This window comes from Hemibagrus wyckioides, linkage group LG13, assembly GCF_019097595.1.
Source record: "Hemibagrus wyckioides isolate EC202008001 linkage group LG13, SWU_Hwy_1.0, whole genome shotgun sequence".
Classification (NCBI taxonomy): Eukaryota; Metazoa; Chordata; class Actinopteri; order Siluriformes; family Bagridae; genus Hemibagrus; species Hemibagrus wyckioides.
The window spans coordinates 18,654,705-18,681,294 of NC_080722.1; the positions used below are offsets into that span (position 1 = coordinate 18,654,705).

Genomic DNA, 26,590 nt, shown 5'->3' on the forward strand with positions numbered 1-26,590 from the left:
ATAATCAGAAACTTTAGCCATATTGTGGCTTAACTGTAACTAATTCTATACTAATTTGTATGTTTACAGATCTATAATATAATAGTAATATCACACTCTCAACCATGTTGTTCTACTACATATCAGCACAGCTGTGATAACCAAACTCTTGTTCCTGTGACTGCTGAGTCAATGTTTCATTAAGAAGAATCATTTCCATTATCATGATCACTGTACTGCCTACATGACAAATTAAGTCTTCTTCTTCTTCTTCATTAAAATGACTGCAGAAAAGCCTGACTCATAAATGCAAATAAGCTCTCAATGTTCCCCTAAATGACTGCACACCAGTGCACAAAGCAAGGTTCATAAAGACATGGATGAGCAAGTTTGGTGTGGAGGAACTTCAGTCCTGACCTCAACCCGACCTCAGTCCTGGAGTCCTGACCTCAACCCGATAGAACATCTTTGAGATGAATTAGAGTGGAGAATGTAAGCCTGACCTTCTCGTCCAACATCAGTGCCTGACCTCACAAATGCACTTCTAAACCTTGTGGAAAGCTTTCCCAGAAGATGAAGCTGTAAGAGGTCAGGACTCTATGCAGGCCAGTCAAGTTCTTCCTTGTCTTTATGGACCTTGCTTTGTGCACTGGTGTACAGTCATGTTGGAACAGGAAGGGGTCATCCCCAAACTGTTCCCACAAAGTTGGGAGCTTGAAATTGTCCAAAATGTCTTGGTATGCTGAAGCATTAAGAGTTCCTTTCACTGGAACTAAGGGACCAACTAACCCTGAAAAACAACACCTGAATTTAATGATTTGAAGCGGTGTCCCAAAACGTTTGGCAATATAGTGTCGATTGTGCAGCCATCTTATAAAAAACATTGGGTCCAATGATTGCTTTGCAAAGTTATATAACAGTGAACCAATATTTGGCAATTTGGCAACCAGACTCTGTGCACCCTGTGATACAAATAATCTTTCCTAGTGAAGTTCCCATATTTCATGATGATTAATGCCCCGTTCCTACTGTGAGAATTATTCAAAAGTGATTAGATGAACACCAGGATGAAGTTATGCCTTCCACTGTCTCTGCAATCACCTGGTTAAGCATCATTAAACCTTGATCACAGACTGCAGCATAGATATCCACATCCTTCATCCCTCAAAGTCATGGGAGATGTCCTTGGTAAAAAAAGGAAAAAAAGAAAAGAAAATGGGGTCATTCAGGAATTGCCTGATAGCATTCCATGCTTAAGCTTATGGGTTTCCTTTATTTTGTCCACCCCTAGAAATAAATGTAGACTTGTGTAGACGTGTGTGTGGGAGTATATATATATATATATATATATATATATATATATATATATATATATATATATATATATATAGTATTATCAATCTACCATGAATTTTAAGATAGTATTTTATTACCTTCTTGGTACTTTATCGTGGTCACATTGTGTCATGTCACAAAAAAGCTTATTTTTCTGGAATTAGTCAATAAATATGATGTCGAATTTTTGACTACTACACCACCACGTGCACACAGATGAGAGACTTTAATGAAATAAACATCAAACTAAAGCTGTTCTCCAGTGTTCTCTTATTCCATGCTTGAATATTCAAGCTACTGAAAAAATTCAATTCAATTCAATTCAAGCTACTGAAACAAAATGATATAATCCTGATTATCATTATTTCACAGCATTCAGATTGCTGATCACTGAATAAATGTTACAGGGTAGATCTACACACTCGAGCCTTATATACACCTTTTCATACACCTGTCAGTCTTGCTTTGTTTCTTTATTAAGATTAAGTGTGTTGTATAACTCTGTAGGTAAATAAGACAATTTAAAACAAAGTAAATGTTGTGGAACTCTGTTGAATATAATGCTAGTTATAGCCAATCTGGTCAAGTTACACCAAAGACTATAAATACCAACACCTTCCCATGGACTTCCTACTGTTTTGTAACTAAATCTCGACCCTTCCAATATGGCGGACTCTGGCACTGTGGTGGATAGTAACAGCACCTGATACGGCATCTAAAGTTTCCTATGGCTCATAGTAGACAACTAAATAACTATTTTAACTATCTATACACTAGACGAAATTTTACAGGCGTCAATAAAGCATATTGATGTATTGTAGACCATCGGGTTAACTATTTCGGGAATGTGGTAGCGTGGCCGAGTGGTCTAAGGCGCTGGATTTAGGCTCCAGTCATTTCGATGGCGTGGGTTCGAATCCCACCGCTGCCAAACCATTTTCACCGAGATATCTGTATATATTTATCAAAAGAAATTGAGAATACTAATCGACCGATCAGTTCTGCTCTCAATTCTTTATGGCAGTATTCCACAACAAACATTCCTTTAAGATTCGGGTCCATGTTTACTTTCCTAATGTGGATCTACCACATCCCAAATGTGTTCTAACGATTCATATCCAGTGACTGAAAAGGCCTTTGAAGAACATTGATCTCATTGTCATGTGCATGAAAATGGACAAGAGTTGAGACAACTTTTGCCAACATGGTCAGCAGCAAATCTCTATTACGTTGTGGCATTAAAGTGACGATTAATGATACCCAAAGTGTCAAGAATACATTCCCCATACCATTACAACACCACCACAGTATGGAGTATTGACAAAAGTCATGTTGGATCCAAATATTCATGTTCTTTGTGCTACATTCTTCCAATATTTCTTTAACTGTACAGTTTTGTAGAGTCTGTGCCCATGGCAGCCTCAGCTTTCTGTTCTTTGTTGACATTCACCTTCAAGGTTTGACATGTTGAACATTCAGACATGCTTTTCTGTTCACCACAATTATACAGAGTAATTATCTGAGTTTCTTTCGGAAGGCTCCTGCTTGAACCAGTCTAAACATTTTCAGTTGAACTCTTTCATCAGCGACGTGTTTCCATCTGCAGAACTTTCGCTCGCTGGATGTTTTTTCTTTGTTGCACCATTCTGAGCAAAGACTCGAGACTTTTGTGTGTGAAAATCCCAGGAGATACATAAACAGTGCATAGAGAAATACCCAAACCAGCCTGTGTGACACCGACAATCACGCTGCGGTCAAAATAACAGAGGTCATATTTTGTCTTCATTCTGATGGGTGATGGTAAACGTTACCTGAAGGTTACCTTGGCTCCTTCTGCATGATTTTATGCATTGTGCTGCTGCTACACAACTGGCTGATTAGACAATTGCACGAATGAATAGACGTACAAGTGTTCCTAATAAACTGCTTCATGATCCTTCTGAAGAATGCCATGAGCTCGAGGAGAATAGTAAGGCTGTCCATCATACATAAAGTAATTAATACTGTTATAAACTGATAGTGGACCATCTCTAAGGTAATACCTGAAAACGACGTGTGTTATAAACTCATTGAGAATTTCATCATACTGCCATCCTGCTGGGAAATAACTACCTGAAAATAAACATCCTTCTAAAAAAATAAAATCATTATTATAGTCCAGATTCATGTTTGGTCTCAGCTTTGTTCTCATGATGTTAGCTGTAACAGGTTTCCTTGCTTCTCTTTAGGAAATCTGATTATGTAATTAATGTTGACATCAAATTATTTAATTACTGTTTATCAACATATTTTTATCATTCAGGGAACTATGAATAATCTTTTTTTTTTCCCGATGGATGTTTAAGACAATGGAGGAAAGAGAATTCTCGCTTTTCACTTCCTTGCTCGAAATGCTGTTGCCAAGGAAACGAGACCGATTCGTACACAGATGAATCTCACAAATAGATGGATAAAACTGAAAGTGGCACAGGAGTTCAGCTATAAATAACAGGCTGAGATTTCATCCTGGAGGAGAAGGACAGAGTTGCTATTGTGGCTTGAAAAGACTTTTCCTGTACAGCAAGAACACTTTTTCAGCTCCGGCAAGAAATATCCACCGTTTTACCTTGACGAAAGGTAAAAAATAATCAAAACTGTGCACTGTATTTAAACAATTGCTGTCACATGGCATGAAATCAAGGATAACAATCAAAAGGACGATGTTAAAAGAAAGAAACAACTGGGTTTTTTCAAAATAATTCTCAGTAGAAGACAATATTGAACAGATAAGTTTGTCAGCGCCAGTGAAACTGTGCATCTCTAATATACATATAAAATCTTGATGTCAGCCTTTCTGGGTGGGTTTCAGAGCAAGTCTTTCGCTTTCTACGAAGTGGAACCCCATGCTTTATAGCTTGCGAGAAACACTTTAGTGGTGAAGCTTAATGTCAGCCAGGCAGACAGACTTTCCCGGCAAACAAGAGTCCGACGATAGTGAAAAATATCGATAAGACAAAAAGTACGTATGAAGATCCCACAACAGTGCTGTTGGGTAACTTATAAGGTTGTCCACCAACTTCACTGATATAAAATCCAGTTGGAAATATAAGAGCTGCCAGGCAGAACAGGACCACTGAAACAGAAAAGAGAAGCTGATTAAAACAGGATGCACAGAATCAACAGAATGCTGCTAATTTATTTATCAGAACAAATGAGTCGGATGTTTCCCGAAGCACTACTCACTTCCTGTGAAAGCAATCCAGCGGGCGTACTTCGCTGTCTCCTGATGCCAGTGTGACAGCACCAACAGGGTGCAAGTGATGGACAGTGAAATGATGCCCAGGATTATAAAGAAGAGAGTGGCGAGCCATTCTGGAGAAAGGCTCGGGGGTGAACAGATCCTGTCTCTGCCGTGAATGGTCTGACACTGCCGAACCAGCCCCATGGTCAGGGCACCTGCATTGAAAGAGAATTCACACACGATAATGTTGAAGAGTTCGCTCTTTATAATTCACATGGTGTGTAACTTCCCATGGCTCATGATTCACCTGCTGGAAACACTATTATACATTATCCGCGGGCTACATTTATGCATGTGGGCGTTTTTATTTCATTTTTTCCCATTTATTCAGCTCAGGCTGTTGTATGACTCACTCTCCTGAAGCACACAAGAGAATCAACATTGCTTAATAAATCCGCTGTATAGGGCAAAGTAGCCGGATTATGCAAGGCACCCCATGGCTGACGTGTAATAACCTCTCTCCGACGTGAAATCAGACTTTCGAGTGCAGCTCCCCCCAGAGAACTCACTATGAACGCATGCTCCAGCCCTGGGGTTTGGTTGTGGGTCAGTTCTTCCAAAAGTTTCCCTCAGGATGCTTCTCATACTTAGGATTTTGATGGTCTGAAAATGCTAGCACCTTTTTTTTTGTGAGTGGTAAAAAAAAGAAGAAGAAAACCTGGCATGACACACACTATAATCATAATGACTCTCTTAACAGATCTAGATTAGATTTATTATTGTTCTCAGTAAGAAAAAAATAAATAGGATTAATGATTTTTAAGGTTCAGGTTTAATGATGATCGTCTTCACTGCGGCTTTGACGCAAATAAAGAGATACACCTGAAAGAGTGATGTCACATTAAAAAATTCAGTCCCTCTAGACGCTAATATTGGAAGGAGCTTACATTTTAATCAAAATTTACCACAGATTCTCCTCAGATTTGGGCCACCATGTGACATATTCACAACATACACTATATTGCCAAAAGTTTTGGGACACTCTCCCAAATCATTGCATTCAGGTGTTGTTTTTCAGGGGTCAGGCTTGGCCCCTTAGTTCCAGTGAAAGGAACTCTTAACGCTTCAGCATACCAAGACATTTTGGACAATTTCATGCCCCAAACTTTATGGCAACAGTTTGGGGATGACCCCTTCCTGTTCCAACATGACTGCACACCAGTGCACAAAGCAAGGTCCATAAAGACATGGATGAACGGGTCCTGACCTCAACCTGATAGAACACCTTTAGGATGAATTAGAGCAGAGACTGCAAGCCAGGCCTTCTCGTCCAACATCAGTGCCTGACCTCACAAATGTGCTTCTAGAAGAATGGTCAAAAAATTTCCATAAACACACTCTTAAACCTTGTAGAAAGCCTTCCCAGAAGAGTTGAAGCTGTTATAGCTGCAAAGGGCGGGTCAACTCCATATTACATTCGTGTGCATGTAAAGGCAGACGTCCCAATACTTTTGGCAAGATCGTGCACTTTTAAGGCCTCATCGATTAACATACGTGGAACGTGAGCACAACTATCACAGAAAGTAATTACATGCAGTATGTGTCTTCACTGCTAGGATTATATAAGAAAAATCTGTCCATGCAATTTTGCCAAGTCAAGCAGTTTTCTGCCAAAAAATACACTACTACAAAAAAAAAAGGAAAAAATCTGCAGCATAATAAGGCAAAAATAAGGAAAAGTGTATAAACAGCAGCATGTAATAAATCTCTGCAGATTCACTCACTAACTGTTTGTCTGCGATATTCAAATGGTGCTTGATTTTACTTCTAAGCTTTTTCTGTGGAAAGATTTTAGCATTTAAAATATCTTCCCATCAGATTACATATAAAACCTTTGCTAGCGGTTAAGAAAAGAACCCGAATTAATCTTTAGTCCAAATCAACCCCTCTAAAGCTCTGTGGGTGACTCACTATTTCTGTAACGTGAAGGTTTAGTAATTTAATACCGAGTGTTATAATGGAAACTTTAACAGAGGGAGAATGGCTTTATTAGTTGTGTATGGCACATCCTGTTCATTTCCTACGTTCACTAGAGTGGAATAAGAAATCAAAGGTAGCAGGAAATCTATCTTGTGCATATAGACTGGAGAGAAATGAAAAGAAAGAAAGAAAGAAAGAAAAAAAAACCCTGAATAGATGAGTGGAGAAATATAACAAGGACAGATGCTTTTACTCGAGTGTCCTGCATGATGCAACTCACTTCCTACCTTTCATAAATGTGGCATTTATGAAAAGTTTGCCCAGGCCCAGTTCTGTGATAAAGACAGCGAGAGGAACACATCTATCTGACTTACTGATAACGGTTTATTATTGGCGCAGGGGCCTTAGTCACAAAACCTCTTTAAATGGAAAGTATTTCAGGTGGAATGGTGACTAAAGTGACATCTGCATCAAGTTCTGCAGGAACGGCATCAGTACACAGAGCTGGAAATTTAATTTACTGTGATGCTCTGGATTTAGTGTGATATGACAGCTATGAAGAACAAAAGTGACCGAATGATATTAAGAGCAGTCCGTCCACAGAGAGGAGAAGATGCAGGGTGTGTCTGTGTCTGTTTAGTGCTCCAAATAGTCATATTCTCGTCTCTGGATATGGATTTATACCTGAGAATTCACAGGCGGTAAACCAGAAGGCTTCTTGTTTTCTGGTACAAACTAATAGCCTAATATAAAGCACCATGACCTGATGTTTAACTCGGTTCAATTCAATTCAATTGATTTGTATAGCGCTTTTAACAATGTCTCAAAGCAGCTTTACAGAAGTACAGTAACATAGAATACAAATTAGTTTAAAGTTAAGTTACTATTTATCCCCAACATTTATCCCTAACATTTATCCTTAATGAGCAAGCCTGAGGTGACGGCGACAAGGGAAAACTCCCTGAGATGATATGAGGAAGAAACCTTGATAGGAACCAGGCTCAGAAGGGAACCGCATCCTCATTTGGGAGACACTGGACAGGAAATGATGTAAATGTAAATAATGTCCTTTCTAAAACACTTTATGGTCACATGAAATTGTGCAACCAAGAGCTCCTGAGGAAATAATAGGCCAGCGTTTAACTTTTTTAGCTGAAATGCTTTCCAGTTCCAAATGCCTTACATATCACACATATGCTATATGGCCACCTGATCAGTTCGAAGCACAAAATTGTACAGGATGTCTTCGTATGCTGTAGCTTTACCATTTTTCCTTCACTGGAACCGTTCACACATGGGATTAACACACGTACTGGACGATGGATCATAAGTGGTCAGTGCAGCTGTGAAGAGATTCAAATGCGATATCATTAAGAGGCAGTGTGATCTGATCCCTCAAACCACATTTAGAGGTGATTTGGGACGCACATGACCGCAGCACTTTTGCGGTGTGAGCGCGGTTGAATTCCAGATAGCAATGAAGGACCAATTAATTATCGGCATCAATGCCCTAGCCTCAGACCAGATAATCAGTGAGAGCAAAGTCTTCTGGCTAAAACACCAGAAACAAATGCTTTTCCTGCTTTCTTTGTCGTTTCACAACAGATCATGCGAGTGAAAAATTTGGCTGTGGACATTTACATATAATAGGATTCGCTGAACATTTCTGCTTGACATTAAATGAAGTAATAACCGATATAATAACTGTGTGTGACACCCTTCCTCTAGTGGAAATGATGAATTCCGAACATGCGCGGTCACAGGAGGCTTTCATATTGCCAGGTGTGACCGGTTATGCATTTCGTCTGTCCACTTGTAATCAGATCACTCGAGACAGATGAGTGAACAGGCCCAACAATGTTCCGTATGACAATGCCCCTGTGTACAAAATGAGGTCCAGGAAGACAGTTTGCCGAGGTTGGAGTAGTCTCATGTAGCCAGATCTACAGACTGATGGCAGAGACTCCAAAAAAGCTTTTATTGGCTCAAGAGAACATCTGACTGACATGTAAATCAACCAATCACAGTTTGTTTATGTTCAGTGTCACATTTAGGGGCGAGAAAATGTAAGGAAGTTGTACAAATGAATGCGTCTATAACGTGAACTTCACATCATCTGGAAAAGCCAGCGTTTTGCTGATCCTCATAAGCGCTCATTGTCCTTCTTCCATTGGGGAAGTAGAGTGTCACAACAGCTTTGTTCCCAGGCAGACCGCCAAAAAATGCGACATACACACATGCGCCTCCTGGAAATCCTGCAGAATCCAATCAGATGGCGACTTTAAAACTCCTGAAGTGTTTCCGGTTTTGTGTGCCATATGCATCAGATGTTCAGCCAACATTTCGTGGGTATGACGTCTGAGGGAGGAACCCGAGTGTCCTGCACAGGCTCCGACCTCATTCTCACTAAACACCTTTTGGACAAACTGCAACACTGACTGAATCAGTGTCTGATCTCACTAATGCTCTTTTGGCTGAAGGGGCAAATGACCACAGCTACACTCCAAAATCTAATGGCAAGCCTTCCAAGAAGAGTCGAGGACATTGTAATAGACTAAATCTGGAATGGGATGTTTAAAAAGGTGTACACAAACGTTTGGCCATATAGTTTATATACATACAGTATATCTTCAGTATCTGCTTTACCCTGGTCATAGCTGTCCAGACAGGGTCACAGCGGACCTCGAGTCTATCCTGGGCAACACCGGGTTGGAGAATTCATCCTAAATGGGATGCCAGTCTATCACATAACATCACGGATGTTTTCAGTCATAATAAGAACCAAAGAAACCCTTGTAAACTCATGGAGAACATGTGAAACTCTACACAGACGGTAAAACCCGAGCTCAGGATTGTATTTGATGATGCAGCGTTGTGACCCTCTGCCTCGAAAGCACTTCCCAATCAGGTAATTATATATACCTTTGATGAATAGTGCAGTTACTGAGCACAAAGGTTACTCAATGTCAGATAAGATTTTTGAGCAGTAATTAAACCATAATGATGTTCATAAAAGGTCAATAGAGCCATCATTACGATTCCATTCCAGTCGCTAGAAAGTTTACTGCAAGAAGAGGAACATAATCTGCTTTAATAAGCTAAAATGCTTCAAATTTTTAGCATTTTCAGCTGGACTGTCATAAGATATTTTAATTTAAGGCAACTTCATTAATATGGCAAGCTCAGTCAAGGGTAAACTGTGCCTCAAATGATTAAATGAGAAAGTCGTGCTCTCACCGCTCCTGCTGCAGTTTTGTATTCACTCAAAATGCATGAGCACATCACACCGATCAATATAATTGTATGGATCACAGTGTGAGTTTATTTAGTACATTTCCTCAACTCACTGAAAATGAATTCCTGGCTACATCACTGTTTTCTGGGTCACACGTTTGAGACCTTTGTTTGTCTTGTGAGTCTCACATGTAGCTTCTCGCTTGCGTCTGCATGACAGTAATAAAAACCTCTTGCTCACGTGACTCTTTCGTTGTGTCCCATGAGATCCCAGTCTTAATAAAACCACATTTCTGGCAAGCTTTCCTATTCATATCTGTAACCTGTATCAGATCTGTATGTTGATCCAGACCAATGGACATTTGAGAGTTTAGTGATACAGATTTCATCAGCACTGGTGTACAAATTTGTGGAAAATGAGATCAGGTTAGATGAGTCATGCTTCATCATATCAGATTCTTGACAAGTGGACATGCATGACCGCAATGAATCAAGCTTTTTATCCCACAGGAGCTCTTGCAGGATACAAAAATTAACTCTATATCGCATATCTTGTGTAAACGCTCCTGTGTATTTACAAATCATGAGATGGATTCCACAATTTTGGAGGCTATATTTTAATCTAGCCTTAACTTTGACTTTACCTTCAGCCTAAACTCTGCTATGTCTTATATTCCACTTCAGTGTCCACAGCCTTCGTAGAAATTTTTAAAATAGGTTGAGCTTGACCACATGGAGGCACGGGGCCGCAGCTGCCGCTTATGAAAGTCGTGCCGCACCAAATCTGTCTTAAATTACATCTCTGACACGGCCGCAATGTCTATTACTCTTATTCGCTCATCTTCTTAACTGCTTTATCCTGGTCAGGGTCACGGTGGAGGAAATCTAGAGCCAATCCTGAGAGGTGTGAGGCAGTAATACACCCTGCATTGGACCAAGCTCCATCACAGGACACCACACCCACACATGTTCGCACTTTTAGAGCAGACCTACCAAGCCACCTACTATTGTGTTTCTTGGAGATATCTGGGAGCAAACTGGAAAACCTTGTGGAAACTTGGAGGACATGGTACAGCACCGCAAGTAGGCCACAGACATGCTGCAGGGCTCACAGGAAGCCAGTCTGATCATTGCTGAGATCCAGGACACACACCTGTGGTGAGGATTCATACCTGCTCCACAGCCATGTCTCACTCTGCCCACTGTCTGCATCCAGCCTCTGGAGGGGTCACTTGAAAATGCAATGATGTTCGCTTATATGTGTGCATAGTGTTACATGTACTCTCATGGACTCTGCCAGGACTGGGGCTTCGATTCCTGCTTCCACCCTGTCCGCATGTAGTTTTCATCTTCATCCTGTGCTTCAAAGGTTTTCTCCAGATATTCTGTTTTCCTCCCCCAGTCCAAAGACATGCCTTGTAGGCTGATTAGCATCTCTAAATTGTCTGTAGTGTGTCAACGTGTGTGTGATTGTTCCCTGCGATGAGTTGGCACCCTGTCCAGTGTGTTCCCCACCATGTGCCCTGAGATAGATAGACTCCGGATTCCCTGTGACCCTGTGTAGGATAAGCGCTACAGAAAATGGATGAATGGATATTATATTTTTGTATAGTTTGTAAGTATTACATTAGGGTTATAGTTTTTTATCTGTGAAATGTCACTGGCATGGTACACTGACCAGGTATAACATTATGACCACCTGCCTAATATTGTCTTGGTTCCCCTTTTGCTGCCAAAACAGCCCTGACCCATCATGCACTGTGTATTCTGATATTTCTATCAGAACCAGCATTAACTTCTTCAGCCATTTGAGCAACAGTAGCTCATCTGCTGGATCGGATCACACGGGCCAGCCTTCCCTCCCCACGTGCACCAGTGAGCCTTTGCAGCCCACGACCCTGTCGCTGGTTCTTTTGATAGATACTGACCACTGCAGACCGGGAACACCCCACAAAGAGCTGCAGTTTTGGAGATGCTCTGATCCAGTGGTCTAGCCATCACAATCTGGCCCTTGTCAAACTCCTTACTCTTGCCCATTTTTTCTGCTTCTAACACATCAACTTTAAGGACAAAATGTTCACTTGGTGCCTAATATATCCCACCCACTAACAGGTGCCATGATGAGGAGATCATCAGTTTTATTCACTTCACCTCTGACTATTCATAATGTTATGCCTGATTGGTGTATTTATTTATTTTTGAATCATTTGTCCTTAAAGAACAATTATGGACCTTAGATAAACTTTAAAGATATATAAACGTCACCATACCAGCCAGCAACAAGGAAAAGTAGTTTGTTCCCTTGAATTGTATTATGTATTTCCTATTTTATTTAGAATAGCATTTCAGCAGTTTGAGAGTTTTTATTTTGAAAAAGCTCATTTAGAAGCTTTTAAAGCTCTGTATTACAAAAGTTCAATCGTTATTAACCATAATAAACCAGCAGCTATTAAAGCTTCTATGGTCCGATATGTGACCATTTATTTCTAGAGCAGGAAACAAATAAGATGCAATATAAATAATTAGGCAGTATCACTCCTATCTTCTAGTGATGATCCGGTCATACACAGATGTCACAATGTAAGATGACTGGACAGGATGTAGCAGGATGCAGGGACAGAAAGTTTGAGGTGGAAAGATGGATTAAAGACTACACAGTACTGTGGTAAAGGTAATAGAAGCTTTATAACAGGAGTTAATGGGGTTGTGGTCATTATTATAAGTAGATGACTACAGTTTTACCTTCTTCTTCTCCAGTGTTGATCCAGTCTGGGTTGACGACGCTGGCAATTGCAAAAATATCAGCAGCAAGAAACAGACATCCTGAGATAATGGTGAGCTTATCCATTTCCCATAATTTCTACACAGCACCGTTTTGGGGCTCGGAGTGCGTCAGGTATCTTCTCAGGTGATGCAATGCTGTGATGAAACTTTCTCATTAGTTGCTTTTCAACCACACCACACCGTACAGACCGGCAGCCAGCAGATCAATTCAATCCCAAAAGGAAACCCTAAAGGAGTGAACTCACAGCGTTATAAGGCGTTATGAAGCCAAGTGAGCGCGCGAGCGCGCCCTTTCCAGCGGACCCGTTCAGCGCTCCTGCCTTTCACAAGACATCATCATGAATGATCTGATCAGTGAATAAGGTTTGGATAACGCCCTGGCGCACAATCAATAGCCTTATATAGACAAAGCGAGTTCCTAACCAGCGCCTAAAATATACCTACATACTGCACCCACTCTTCAGCTGATTTTCTGCTGTTCCTTTGTTGTGCAAACTGAAGGAGCATTTCCACAGACACACGCGGGTCTAAAAACCATCGCGTGCACAACCTCTCGCGAGATTTTGTTTCTTTGGGGGGGGGGGATTTCAGCGTGATTTCAGCACAAAAAAGAGGGGGGAGGGGGGAGTCTGGACCCATCAGCGTCACTGTTGACGTCTGTTACATAGGACTAAGACTGAAAAAAAAATCACAATAAAGTGCTTACTTTAGCACAAAGTTCATCCAATAAAACACTGACCTAATGTGTAATATAAATAAATCACATCAAACGCTATTTAATCCACAAGACACGATTTTCTCCATATTTCACATGAATAAGATATGAAACCCCAGGACAATTTATTACAAACACAGCTGACGCTTTGAAATGACGTCATTATAGAAAAACTGTAGGGTGGACAGAATTTAGAGGAAAGATAAAGCCCCGTCTTGCCCTCTTTTTAACCTTAAATCAACTTTTTATTCTTTTATAATAATGGACAGAGCTGGATCCAGAGCCGGTCCTGGCACATCACTCTGCAGACTCATTCACATCTACAAGGCAAAAGTCAATCCACATATATACATGTTTTTGGGAGAAAGGAAGAAAAAAAAATATAGAACATAAAGCCCACACAGACTGGACTCAGGATCAAACATGGAGACATGAGGAGGCAGTTACAGTTCTGCACCACGATGCCACCTAAGCTCATAAATTTGCTGATGAACATCACAGGACACTTTTTTTTTTCCTTATACACACTTTATTTAGTTTACATGTGCTATACATTTCAAATGGACTAGCATGATGTCCCAAAAGATATTTCAACACCGACAGGAGATGACTGCATCATCACTTCAAGTGTGACAGTATCTGTGGATCTGTGGTCTTTTTGTGGTATTCTTTTTTAATAAAGAGTTAGGAACAGGTGACAAAATAATTAATGGACATCCACTGAAGGACATTCAGATTTCATCCACGAAAGGCGTGTTAACCAGGTGTCCGCTGGAAGCCATCGACTTCTTTCCAGACGCAAACTTTTTCGCTGCCTAAAGACGAACAAAAAACATTTGTTAATGTCTCTGTTTCTGGCAATAAAGAAGTTTCTAATTCAAATAAAACCAAGCTAAGCAACTGAAAGGAAATGACTAGTGCATTACAATAACTTCATCATAGTCTGTTCTGAGCTGTGGCTTACATTAACAATATCGCTTGAGGACACCGCATCGATTTTTTGGATTACTGCCTCTGGAGTATGATAAGTGCCCTCAGTCAATGCCTGCATCCCGATAGCCTCCAACAGGCTTTCTGAGGTCTCCATGGACATGAGATACTCAGCCTTCAACTGAGTCCTAGACACAAAAAAAACACACATTTCAAGAATTTGAAATCATAATCCAAAGCAGACATTTCTCAGACACTCACTTGGCTCTGCTGACATCCTCTGCAGCCAGGTTTCCTTGTGCAATAGCACCGACTTGGCCAACAGCAGCCTTGATCACCTGTCAAAACAAACCCAGAAGAAAAGGTGAGAGAGACAACTGGCCATGAGTACTGCATTTGTCAGGCTCTATCGGAAGGTATTTTAGAATTAGGCAGCCGACACTGGGTAATGGGAATGTAAATCTGACTCACATCTCTAGCCGAATCAGCCTGAGAGATAGTGTAGATGCCGAACAGCCCGGAGTCAGAGTAACTGGCATTGAATGCAGAGGCCTGTTGAGGAAAAATATTGACCTTACTCTGATATAGAGTCAAAAACGCTGCCTGTGTGTTGTTAAACACAATTATACGATTAATACGTTAATTTAAAATAAATTAATAAGCAATAATAATAATAAATGCACATATAAAAACAAGCTGAACAATACAAAAATAAGACAGGAACATATTTACACGCACAAAAAAACAAAACAAATGCAGACAACTAAGTAGACAATTACTTATAAACAAGCTGGCCACATGTGGACATAAATAAAGACTAAAGTAACCATGCATTTTAACCCGAGATGGAAAAATGTCAGCAGCGTGGGAAGTCTTAATGAAAACATGTAAACCCTTCTACAGTTCTGTGCTGATAATACAGATGCACCATAACCCTTAAACCTGCAAGAAGAGTGGCTTGCTTGATGCCTGAAGGCTCCTGAAAATGGAGTGGGGACTGAGGAGGTCAGAAATATAAAACGATTCCAGATAATTACACTAGTCGACGAGGAGGATAAAAGCTTAGAGAAATGTTTCCAGACCTCTGGCACGAAAAGCTTTTAATGCATGGTTGCAGTAGCTGTGAGATAGGTGTGTTTGTCTCTAACAACATTTTCATGGAAAGGACATATGGGTACATTTTCAGAGGAGAGGTAAGCATGGAAACAACTACCTAGAAAATCTACACCACAATTATTTTCTTACTACCGAGTTTCCTGCATCCTGATGGAGGGAACTACACCCTTAAGCTTGCTAACATGCATTTGGACTGTGCTGACTGTAGAAAATATTTCTGGAAACCTGAAATCCAATGACATGCCAGCTGAATTGATTTCATCAGAGCTGGTATTCAGTGAAATATTTGATCACTTGTATCCACCTACAACAATACCGTTATGAGATAGCACAAATGATGGAGTGATTCTGGTTTAGTGAGAAATCAAGAAAAACTAATGCCAGCCTTCGAGATTGCTTCTGTGAAAACAATTGTACTTAAACACGTTACAGCTGAGAAAGTCACCAGTGCACAAAAATAACCCTGCATTTTGATGGAAAAAAAAAAAAGTAAAATAGCACAGCACCTACAACTAATCAATACAGCATGCAGCCTACAGACAGACACTGGCACTGTGTATCTTAAGTTAAAGCTATCTACAGCATATGATCACAGAAGCACAGAAACAAGCAGATAAGAAGAATTAGAAAAATGAGATCTCGGTGTATTAGTGACAGTAGTGTTTGCTTGCTTGTTTCGTGTAGGTTTCTCATACCTGCCACTGATTTGCAAACTCATTATAGCCTTCGCTCAAAACGCTCCATCAGTTCATTATCTATCCATACATCAATCCATTGTCTATACCCGCCTTATTCCTAATTAGCGTCACGGGGGTCTGCCGGGGCCTATCCCAGTGCACACTGGGCGAAAGGCAGGGGTACACCCTGGACAGGTCAGTTCATTATCTAACTTTAAGAAAAATAAACTCGCCCAATCAAATGCTCCCAGTCGCATTACTGCTCAAGCTAGTAATTTAAAATGAGCACACAGGAAGTCCAGTCATGCTGACAGAACCCACGAAATGTTGTTCATTCTGGTGTGTGACTTCACTTACGTCGAAGGGCTGAGCTGTAGCCTTGGAGATGGCCTGGCTCAGTTTGCTGGTGATGTTGGAGCCTCTCTTAACGTGTGGTCCAGCTCCAAGAACATGCTGCAGCACGCCGAAAGCTACGGCCTCGGCAGAGCTGGCCACTGCGCTCTCGCTGACCACGGCCGAATGCACCAGGCTGCCTCCTGTCTGAGTCCGCACCTCACCTGTGTAAACACAACGAGGCTTATTACGTTACTGAGTCCATATAAACAAACAATTTCACTTTAAAAGCACTTTATAACTTTAGAAAGATGAACGATCGCTAGAGCAGGTGGTCCTCCAAGTTTTAACAGACATAGCAGTAAAATCAAATAAGTATGCGTTATATTTCATGAATATAAAATCATACAATTTTCAAGAATTTGTTCAGGTTTTGTGGCATTACCTCCACGGTACAGGGCTTTGGAGCCGACAGTCCCTGCTCCACTACGGATGTTGAGGAACTGCTCTCCTACTTGTTTGAGAACAGCATGGTCCACCCCTAAACAACACACAGCAGTGTTTCAGACATGTGATCAGAGTTCAGTGCCGCTCACTCTTAGCAAATGAGATCACACTTTTAAACTAGATAGATATATATTTGAGTAAAATGAAATCGGTAAAGAAAATACATATAATAACAACAAACCAAGTCCAACGAGGGCCATTCTTGCGCTTGTAAAATTGTTCTGAATGAATGCGTGCAGCTGTGGAAGGGAGAAAAAAAAAACCTATAGTGAAATAGTCAGTAGAAAAAAATAAAAAATAACAGTTATAAGTTTGGTCCTCACCTGATCTGTGGTGATTTTGCCCACCATGTACTCTGGGCAGTACAGAGAGTTGGAAAGGGCGTTCTTGTAAGCAGCAGCATGCAGACTCTCAAGGAGACCTTGGACAAACAGAGTGACCTCAACATTACCCAAAGCGACTTGGAATTATACTGTACTTGGAAGTACTACTGAGCAGTGGAGGGTTAGTAGCCTTGCTCAATGCTCCAACAGCTTGCAGTTACTGGGATTTAAACTCCCAACATTTCAATCTGTAGCAAAAAGTCTTCACTACTGAGACGAGACCTAACCACTGATCGAGTATACAAGCTGCTTCTATGCGCAACATCTTATACATCCAGAATAAATAAGAGAAACTACGAATAATGAATAGACAAAGCAGTTACAGTCAAAATTCCGTAGTACAATATCATTTTAAATATATATTTTAGTCAACGTACTTATGTAGACTTAAGCCGCCATTTCTTATACTGCCACTACTTTTATTATTATTGGCTATTATCTATCCATGTATTGTCTTCAACACTTCTACAGGGTCACTGGGAACCTGGAGTCTAGTCCTGGAGTCCAGCGCAGGGCACAATTGCGTGCACACACACTACGGACAACTTAGAGATGCCAATCAGCCTACAAGGCTTTGGACTGGAGGAGGAAACCATAGGACCCAGAAAAAACTTTAAGGAATGGGGAGAACATGCAAACTCCACACACATGGTGAAGGTGGTAATCGAACCCCCAACCCTGGAGGTGTGAGGCAAAAAATTATTATTATTATTATCATTATTATTATGGGTCAACCGTTGTTGAATTATTCCATCATCTGCAGTTCCACTGGCTGTGTGTACCTACTATACCCTTGTGTTTAGTTTGAAGAAAGCTCAGTCCCTGTCAGCTCCTTTAATAGCTTTGTGCTTTGACTGGATTCTTCCTGAACTCCGATAAGCAGTAGATAGCATCTGCTACTGATATCATTGTCAAATGCCAAAATGATAACATGAACTATCCTAACAGGAACATACCGATCTGTGGGTTCTGGCCGGCGATGGTGTTGTCCACTTTCACCCTGGGAGTGAGCTCAGAGAGCTCCCATGGCCGAAACTCTGGTGCGGTGGTCACATTGATCAGGTACTCCATGACTGTGTCACTAAAATCAGACATACACACACCATGAACAATTATATATACACCCCAACACTAATATTAAACACTTAACACAACACGTTATGCTTACATGTCATCTCTCAAGCAGTCCACAGTGTAGGCCATGGTTTCCCGGGTTGTAGACACTCTGTATAAAAATATGCATCACACATTAGAAAGGACGCAAACCATATTAATAACACACAAAGAGAAGAAACAGGACACACCCCAGGCTTCCTCCGACGGCCTCAATGCCACGGCAGATCCTGAACGCAGAGGCTCCTTTGGTAGTCTAAAATGTGAACAAGTAGATGTTAATACACTACATAAACATACTCAAGCGCACAAATCGTCAGAATCACCACCTACCAGGCCACTTGCCAGTCGGAGCACGTGTGTGACACCCAGGCTGTCGTGGGGTTCATAGCGGCTGCCGGCCTTCACAAGAACGCTGATACGAGAGGCTGGGGAGTAGTTCTCCAGGGATGCAATCACCAGGCCACTGGGCAATTTGGTCACCTACGGAGAGGGAAATGAAACTGTTAGTGTGAGCTGGTCCAGAATGACTCCTTTGGTATAAATGGCTTAGGAAATAAACAGAAAATCTGGCAATTGCAGGAAGAAATGGAGGAAGACAGAGACACTGGGACATAAATTTCAAACAGTAGAAAAAAAATCTGATTGAATACACACGTGTAAAAGGTGCACAAGTCCAGTGATTTGTCTAGAACCAGTGCTGCTAGACTGGATAGAATTACTACAGAGTGGTACGAAAAATGATCGAGTCAGGGAAGCAAAAATTACTTTCTAATACGATGTTCCAGGGCTGCTGAGAGTCACCCGGATAAACCTGTCACTTTCAGTGACTTTCTCCAATCCGGAGAGAAGGAGAGAGAATGTGCATGAAAGTGTTAGAGTGTAAAAAGGAGTGAAAGAGGAAAAAAGGAAAAAGGATTCAATACTGTAACAATGGTGTTTTCAGCTAAAGAAGGAAAAAAGATTAGACAACAATATGCATGAAAGAACACAGAGGGCGTTAAATCATTCTATAAAATCTAAATAAATAAAGACAGACAGGAGAGAGAGAGAGAGAGAGAGAGAGAGAGAGAGAGAGAGAGAGAGAGAGAGAGAGAGAGAGAGAGAGAGAGAGAGAGAGAGAGAGAGAGAGAGAGAGAGAGAGAGAGAGAGAGAGAGAATTGATTTGCATTGACTCCTCCATCCAATAGAGCAAGTGGTCCCAAAATCATGTCAGGAGTGTACTGTTCTCACATGTATTCACCCACTTGTTGGGGACATTGGTGAAAGATCTGAACAAATCACTTCCACTGCAAACATGCAGGCTGGTGCAGATGGCCTTGATACCGTTTAACTCTCAGAAGTACACTCAGCTTTGTAAAGAGGGATTTATGCACTGTGGAAAGTCTGATCACGTTCCTGCGCACACAGCCTGTCCTCTTCCTCTGTTTGTTTTCACGCGTCACATTAACGCACGAGCATCATGATCATTGAATGTCAATTTCCTGATGGTTTCCAAGTGACTTGAATCTTCATCCTTCATCCAAACTAGAGGTCAAACCCACCTGGTTGATTTATCCTGGCTGCACCTGACATGTTATGTTTCTCTATTGAATTAATCAGGTTTTTCCTTTAATTTGTCATCTGTCTATTCAAGTAGACCTTAGTGTGTGTGTGAAGGAGAACTTGTAGACACCTGACAAGGAGACATGGCTTCAGGTGGACTTATGAACTTTCCCTAAAGAGACAGAGTGTGAACATTTACTGACCTGCACCTCCTGTGGCACGACCTTGAGCGCCTCAGATGCCTCAACCTTACAGGCAGCCTGTGCTGCATACAGCCTCCTCTGCAAATCAGAAAGGAAGAAGAGATGTTATACAGCTGATATGGAGCAACGTCTGCCAGGTTAAATGATATCATGTACATCTAGACATGAAAAATACATTTTTTAACACAGTGTATTGTGTCAAAACACAAGCACAAGACAATAACATTCATATTATTACGAAAATAAATTCTAACAAAACATTGCAGCTGATCACTCTGATGGCAATTTCAGAGCTGGACATACAGAGTGACTGGACAATACACGCAATACAATCTTTAGTACTAATAGCTCATTAAAAGCTCATTATATCTGGAAAGAACATAATTATGAAAGATAAAAATAAACCTAGAGGGCATTATGTAGGGAGGTGTTAGCTTAGTGATAAAGGTGTTGGATTACTGATTGTGAGTGTGAATCCCAGGTCCACCCAGCTGCTGGGCCCTTGAGCAAGGCCCTTAACCCTGAGTTGTATAAAAAATGAGAAATTGTAAGTCGCTCTGGATAAGGGGTCTGCTAAAATGCAGTAAATGTAAATTATGTGTTCTGTTGGGGTGGGGGTCCTTACATGATGGTAGGACCGACATGAGAGCCACCCATATCCACAACCAAACAGAGTAATACCTACAGAGCAACACAGGAATTCTTCAGGATAACAGCTCGAAAAGAATCCTGTATCTAGACCCATAGGGTGGTGTGGGAACTACAAACAGGATGCCAATGGCACAAACCTGCAAAAGTACCGACTTTAACTCCTAAAGAGATTTTAGGGATGAAACAAATCTATCAACTTGTTATGTTAAAGTATCCAAGTAATGAAAGTCCCCGTGAAACGGCTTGATTAGATTCTGTATGTTGATTTATTTTTAGATACAGGAAGTCAAGGCTTTTCTGATTTACACAGCAAATATTATTCAAGATACACCACCACCCCCTGCTGAATCTAAACAAACCTGACAGTAGCTTAGGGGACCTAGCTAAATAGACCCACATATGTCGACTTTATCGAGGACGATTTCCTAGATGACGAGACGGTGTGTGTTTTTGGAGTCGAAGTCGGTCGTCGGGATTCTTCTGAAAGGTGGAGTTATAATTCATTTAAACTATTATATGTTAGTTTATATAGTTAGTAGAACAACCAAACTGGGATTTCTGGGGCACTTTAATCATATTAGATTCTGGTATTGACTTTTTCCACAGTTAAAGCTCTATTTATTTATTTCTAAAAACAAAACAGCACCAATTTACACGTTAGAAAACATCAATTCTATTCAGTCCATTTCTCAGTATAGTATAGCAAAAAAATATATGAGTCTGAGCCTGCAACTTTAGCTGGTTAGCTCCAGTTAGCAGTCAAGGTAAAGGACATAACTGACTTCATTACTGACAAACTTGTTATGAGGGCTATGAACTGTTCAGAAAGACCACGGAGAGACATCATGCACTAGAGAATGTGTCCGAAATATTACACTAACCAAGTGTGTGGCACAGGTAAGAAAGGCCAAGAGAACCTGTCACCAGCTACCATCAACGGCTAGCTCTAAAGCCGCATACACTATGCACACTAACATACTAAATAGTACGTGAACACATTACAGAGCCATTGAACGCGCACTATTCTTTCATACTAGTTAGTATATTTGAGGCTAGTATGCGCTGTAGAAGGAACCTGTCAGATGACAGAAACCGGGTGAGGGTCAAATCACTACAAACTCAACCTGCAAGTCATTACAGCGCATTTATAAAACGCAATAATAATGATAATTGAAATAAAAATCCTCACGGAGAGCTGGCTTATTCCCCGGATCCCCTTCATTCTCCCTCTCTCTCTCTCCTTCAAGCGGTTGGAGAAGACAATATGGCTGACCTGGACGTCCTACCCACAAGCACCCACGTTTCACTCCTCTTCTACGGAAAGAGACTCATGAGTTAAACACTCTGACACCTACTGGACCGGAGCACAGCTTTCTATGTAGTGCACAAACAATATTAAATGTCAAATGTTTTCGGACACCCCTCCAAATCATTGAATTCAGGTGTTCCGATCACGCCTGACCTCACAAATGCACTTCTGTAGGAATGGTGAAAAATTCCCATAAACACACTCCTGAACCTGGTGGAAAGCCTTCCCAGAAGAGTTGAAGCTGTTATAGCTGCTAAGGCTGGGCCAACTCCATATTACATTCATGTGCATGTAAAGGCAGACGTCCCAGTTTTGGTCTGGCTCACAGTGTCCACTATAATTCATCCCAAAGGTGTTCTGTCAGGTTGAGGTCAGGACTCTGTGCAGGACAGTCATGTTCCTCCACACCAAACTGGCTCATCTATGGACCTTGCTTTGTGCACTGGTGTCCAGTCATGTTGGAACAGGAAGGGGTCATCTCCAAACTGTTCCCACAAAGTTGTGAGCATGAAATTGTCCAAAATGTGTTAGTATGAAGCTGAAGCATTAAGAGTTCCTTTCACTGGGTCAAGCCCAACCCCTGAAAAACAACACCTGAATTCAATGATTTGGAGCGGTGTCCCAAAACTTTTTGCAATATAGTGTATGTGGAAACCTCTTTGTACAGCACACTCATAAATCTCAAAATACACAACACGATGCTTTTACATGCTGTAGCATTACAATTTCTATTCACTGGAGCTAAGCAGTCCAAACCTGTTCCAGTATGACAATGCCCCTGTGCACAAAGACTGGCTCCATTTGTTTTGTTTTTTTAATGAAACTTTATTTCACAAAGCGAGCTCCATGAGGACGTGAGCGGCATCTCAAATGACTTACTACACACTATGAACTTACACTTAAATTTTTCCAAAACATATTATTTCATACTGGACAACTGACATGTTTTCCTTGGTCATACAGGGTAAAGAAGTACATTCTATAAAATCATCAGATTAGTGAAAAAAAATAAAAGCTAACCAAGTTCATTTGTTTTAATTAATTAATTTGTATCTATCTTGTTATCAATGTATTGCAAATAACCTGATTTAATGTTTTCTTGATTTGCTTTGTATCATTTACATTTTTTTGGGGGGGGACCCCGCTTCCTGCTTCCGGTCCAGAAGAAACGTGAGCATGCGCAGTGCTTCCTCTCACGAAACACGTGTTGCAGTAGTTCAGTACGTACTCTGTACGTTGTGCTTTAGCGGCATTTTAGTACTCGAGTGTAGGGTTTTTTTTTGTGTGTATTTTTTCAAGCTTTTCTTTTAAACCTGTAGGTGTTTGTCCTCCGTGAAGCTTTCGCCGAGAGGACCTGATCAAACCCCTGAAATCAAACCTTGAAATCAAACCCCTGAAATCATGGTGAGTATCCAACCCGGGTGACGAAGAAAATTATCTTAGATAATATATATCGTGTGAGTGAAATAGCTAGCTGCTTATCTAACCTCACATTAGTATAAATATTTTAGTGATGATTTTGTTGTTAATGTATAGAGAATAGAGTACGGTCGCATGCACGTGAGTTATTTTAAGCACGCGCGATCATCATTGGCCTTTGTCTAGTTTTGATATTTTACACACGAAACTAAAAAAAAAAAAATGGCTTCGCATGTTAGTCTATGATTTGTAATACTGGCGCATTTGATTTGCCTTCATTCCAGACTGAACCTGAAGTTAATCCCAAAGCCTACCCTTTGGCTGATGCCACTTTGACCAAAACTATCCTGGACCTCGTGCAGCAGGCGTCCAACTACAAGCAGCTGCGCAAAGGCGCGAACGAGGGTAAGAGTCTCACCCTAAAAGCCTCAATGGAGTGTAAACGTTTACTCATGGATCACTGAATTCACACGTGGACCATTTACACATGACTCTGACACTGATGCTAAAGTATCTTCCTCTCATTAGGTCAGGTTTTCCTCACACACGTGGTGCAGCTGTTAAAAATCTAAGCTGTCTGTGAAGCAAACACAGCTTTCTATCAGCATGGATATTATTCCCTGGAAGTCATTAGAAATTAAGTTTATCACATATACATTACAGCACAGTGAAGTATGTCAGATTTTTTTTCTCGTTAGAAGACCGGGAGCAAGGTAATAAAAGGATAATTCATTAACGTATAGGGTTGCAAAATTCTGGGAATTCCGTGGGAATTAATGGGAATGTTTGGGAATTAATGGGATTAAACTGCGAAATTGCAGGTTAGCCTATAACAGGGAACTTAAATGTAGTATCTTGCAGTATGATCTTGGTTAAAACACCCAGATTTAATGCAATTCCAGGTGAACTTCTTTTATTCTTTAATTTTTTTTAAGTCAAAAATCTTTTATGCATTAGTTTGCTTGCATGTCTGCTTATGACCAAACAAAATGTTTATATTTATCTTTGTATATTTCTCAATCATTTAAATTAAATTCCTATAAATACTTGTTTCCAACTTGGAATATTTCAAAAATTCCCAAGATGAAGTTTCCATGGAAATTTTCCGGAAGTTTACCGGACGTTTTTCACCCCTTCGCAACCCTATTAACACGCTAATTCAGACACGTCAATCACAGGGACTTCTTTGCTGGCCATCTTCATGATCTAAGTCCAATAATAAACAGATAAGCACTTATTTGTTTATTTATTTACTTTTGCAGAAGATATTGAGATATAAGGTTATTTATATAAGATGATATTTAACATTTTTAGAAGGAGTCTCTGTATTAGTTCTTTGTTACAGTCAGTATGTTTTCCAACAAGAGAGAATCTTCAAGGTAGAGGACTTGTGTTTTTTGGTAACATCACAAGCTGCATTTTATTATTCTTAAGGAAACAACTGTTTCTAGCTGATAGAAGTAATAACAGGAAATGGTTTTCTCGTGGACTTTGCAAAACTTTACACACAGCTATAAATGATGAAAAATATGCAGTGTTTTGAATTACTGAATTAAGTAATCATTAGAAAATTGCTTTTGGTAGAAGACTCTTGTACATCACTCTGGATAAGGGTGTCTACCAAATGGCAGAAATGTAATGTAGAATAAAAGAACAAAACAGTTCAGGATGTGGTGTTGATGGGGGAAAATAATCAATTTCAGGATGATAAGAGTAATTTTGCTACATGTTAGGCCACATAGGATTATTTTTGTATAATGGCACATCTCAAAATGTTCATTGCTTAATTTTAAGTATTACATTTATTTATATTTCTATCTGTTGTATTTATTGATTGGCCCAGTGTTTTATCCTGGAGTGTAATATAGAGAAAACTTATTTTTTTATCTAGACAACCTGAAACTTCTATAAATGCCCCTGGATTAAACTGTCTGCTGAATGCTGTAAATGTCCACTGATCAGACATAACATTATGAACACTGCCAAAACTGTCCTGACACTTCAAGGCATGGACTCCATTAGATCTCTGAAGGTGTGCTGTGGGATCTGGCACCAAGCTGTTAGTAGCAGATCCTTTACATCCTGTAAGTTGTGAGGTGGTGGGACATTCATGGGTCACACCTCACAACTTGCAGGACTTAAAGGATACCTACAGGGCTCAAAGGATGCTTATAAGACTTAAAGGATACTTTTGATAGATACTGACCACTGCAGACCGGGAACACCCCACAAGAGCTGCAGTTTTGGAGATGCTCTGATCCAGTTGTCTAGCCATCACAATTTGGTCCTTGTCAAACTCGCTCAAATCCTTACACTTGCCCATTTTTCCTGCTTCTAACACATCAACTTTGAGAACAAAATGTTGACTTGCTGCCTAATATATCCCACCCACTAACAGGTGCCATGATGAAGAGATAATCAGTGTTATTCACGGCACCTCTCAGTGGTCATAATGTTATGCCTGATCATTGTAAATATGTAAAATGTAATGGGTTGTTTATGCCTGACGCTGTATGTAATACTCTATTGGTGTAATTCACAGCCACTAAAACACTGAACCGTGGAATTTCTGAGTTCATCGTGATGGCCGCTGATGCTGAACCACTGGAGATTATTCTACACCTTCCATTGCTGTGTGAGGATAAAAACGTGCCTTACGTCTTTGTGAGGTCCAAGCAGGCCCTTGGACGAGCTTGTGGTGTGTCCAGACCGGTTATTGCCACATCGGTCACCATTAAGGAAGGATCCCAGCTGAAACCCCAGATCCAGTCTGTGCAGATGGCGATTGAGAGACTTTTGGTCTGAGCCAATTTATTATTTTTTTTTATAAACACCAGAACCAGGTTAATTTTTTTTTTTGTGTTTAACGTCTGTAAACTTTATATAGTCCTCACGATTAAAATTCTTCTTTTGCCGTGATCGGGTTTAGGGAAAGTAATTCGGTTGAGGTTAACCAGTTGAAATTAGGTTACAGTATTAGAGAAATAAAGTAACTGTTTCTAATCTTAAAAGTTAATGTTATCAGGGCAAGTTTGTTTGATTTAAAGTTCATTGCTTAACTGATGTGTTGCTCTTAAAATTGAAATTACATTTGCTTTTTTTTGTACAAACTTATCCTGGGGACTTCAATATTCAACAATAAATTTTAGAAATGTGA

The 26,590-nt window shown here is 40.5% G+C and overlaps 3 protein-coding genes and 1 non-coding gene across 5 annotated transcripts; 2 read left to right on the forward strand and 2 right to left on the reverse strand.

Moving 5' to 3' along the window:
• Window positions 1-1,525: 1,525 nt before the first annotated feature.
• mosmob (modulator of smoothened b) lies at window positions 1,526-13,076 on the reverse strand. 2 transcript variants are annotated; one of them, XM_058407246.1, is made up of 4 exons: window positions 12,778-13,076; window positions 12,491-12,667; window positions 4,537-4,749; window positions 1,526-4,426 (listed from the first exon to the last, which is right to left on the reverse strand). In XM_058407246.1, exons 2-4 carry the CDS (start codon window positions 12,594-12,596, stop codon window positions 4,242-4,244), a joined length of 504 nt encoding a protein of 167 aa, XP_058263229.1. In that variant the 5' UTR covers window positions 12,597-12,667; window positions 12,778-13,076; the 3' UTR covers window positions 1,526-4,241. The 2 variants fall into 2 exon arrangements, with proteins under 2 accessions (XP_058263229.1, XP_058263228.1); XM_058407245.1 differs by having other exon boundaries at window positions 12,491-13,076.
• On the forward strand, window positions 2,164-2,245 carry trnal-uag (transfer RNA leucine (anticodon UAG)). The gene has a single exon. It is a non-coding gene; the product is annotated as a tRNA-Leu (tRNA).
• A 677-nt stretch (window positions 13,077-13,753) lies between the features above and the next one.
• Window positions 13,754-22,045, reverse strand: LOC131363443 (cytochrome b-c1 complex subunit 2, mitochondrial). The gene is made up of 14 exons (XM_058405971.1): window positions 21,895-22,045; window positions 20,055-20,132; window positions 18,640-18,789; window positions 18,498-18,562; window positions 18,362-18,418; window positions 18,150-18,274; window positions 17,134-17,231; window positions 16,992-17,049; window positions 16,749-16,844; window positions 16,328-16,527; window positions 14,649-14,729; window positions 14,439-14,515; window positions 14,212-14,365; window positions 13,754-14,062 (listed from the first exon to the last, which is right to left on the reverse strand). Exons 1-14 carry the CDS (start codon window positions 21,925-21,927, stop codon window positions 13,979-13,981), a joined length of 1,356 nt encoding a protein of 451 aa, XP_058261954.1. The 5' UTR covers window positions 21,928-22,045; the 3' UTR covers window positions 13,754-13,978.
• A 1,149-nt stretch (window positions 22,046-23,194) lies between these two features.
• Window positions 23,195-26,590, forward strand: snu13b (SNU13 homolog, small nuclear ribonucleoprotein b (U4/U6.U5)). Its single transcript, XM_058405975.1, has 3 exons — window positions 23,195-23,418; window positions 23,718-23,838; window positions 25,976-26,590. The coding sequence occupies exons 1-3, from the start codon at window positions 23,416-23,418 to the stop codon at window positions 26,236-26,238; spliced, it is 387 nt and encodes a 128-aa protein (XP_058261958.1). The 5' UTR covers window positions 23,195-23,415; the 3' UTR covers window positions 26,239-26,590.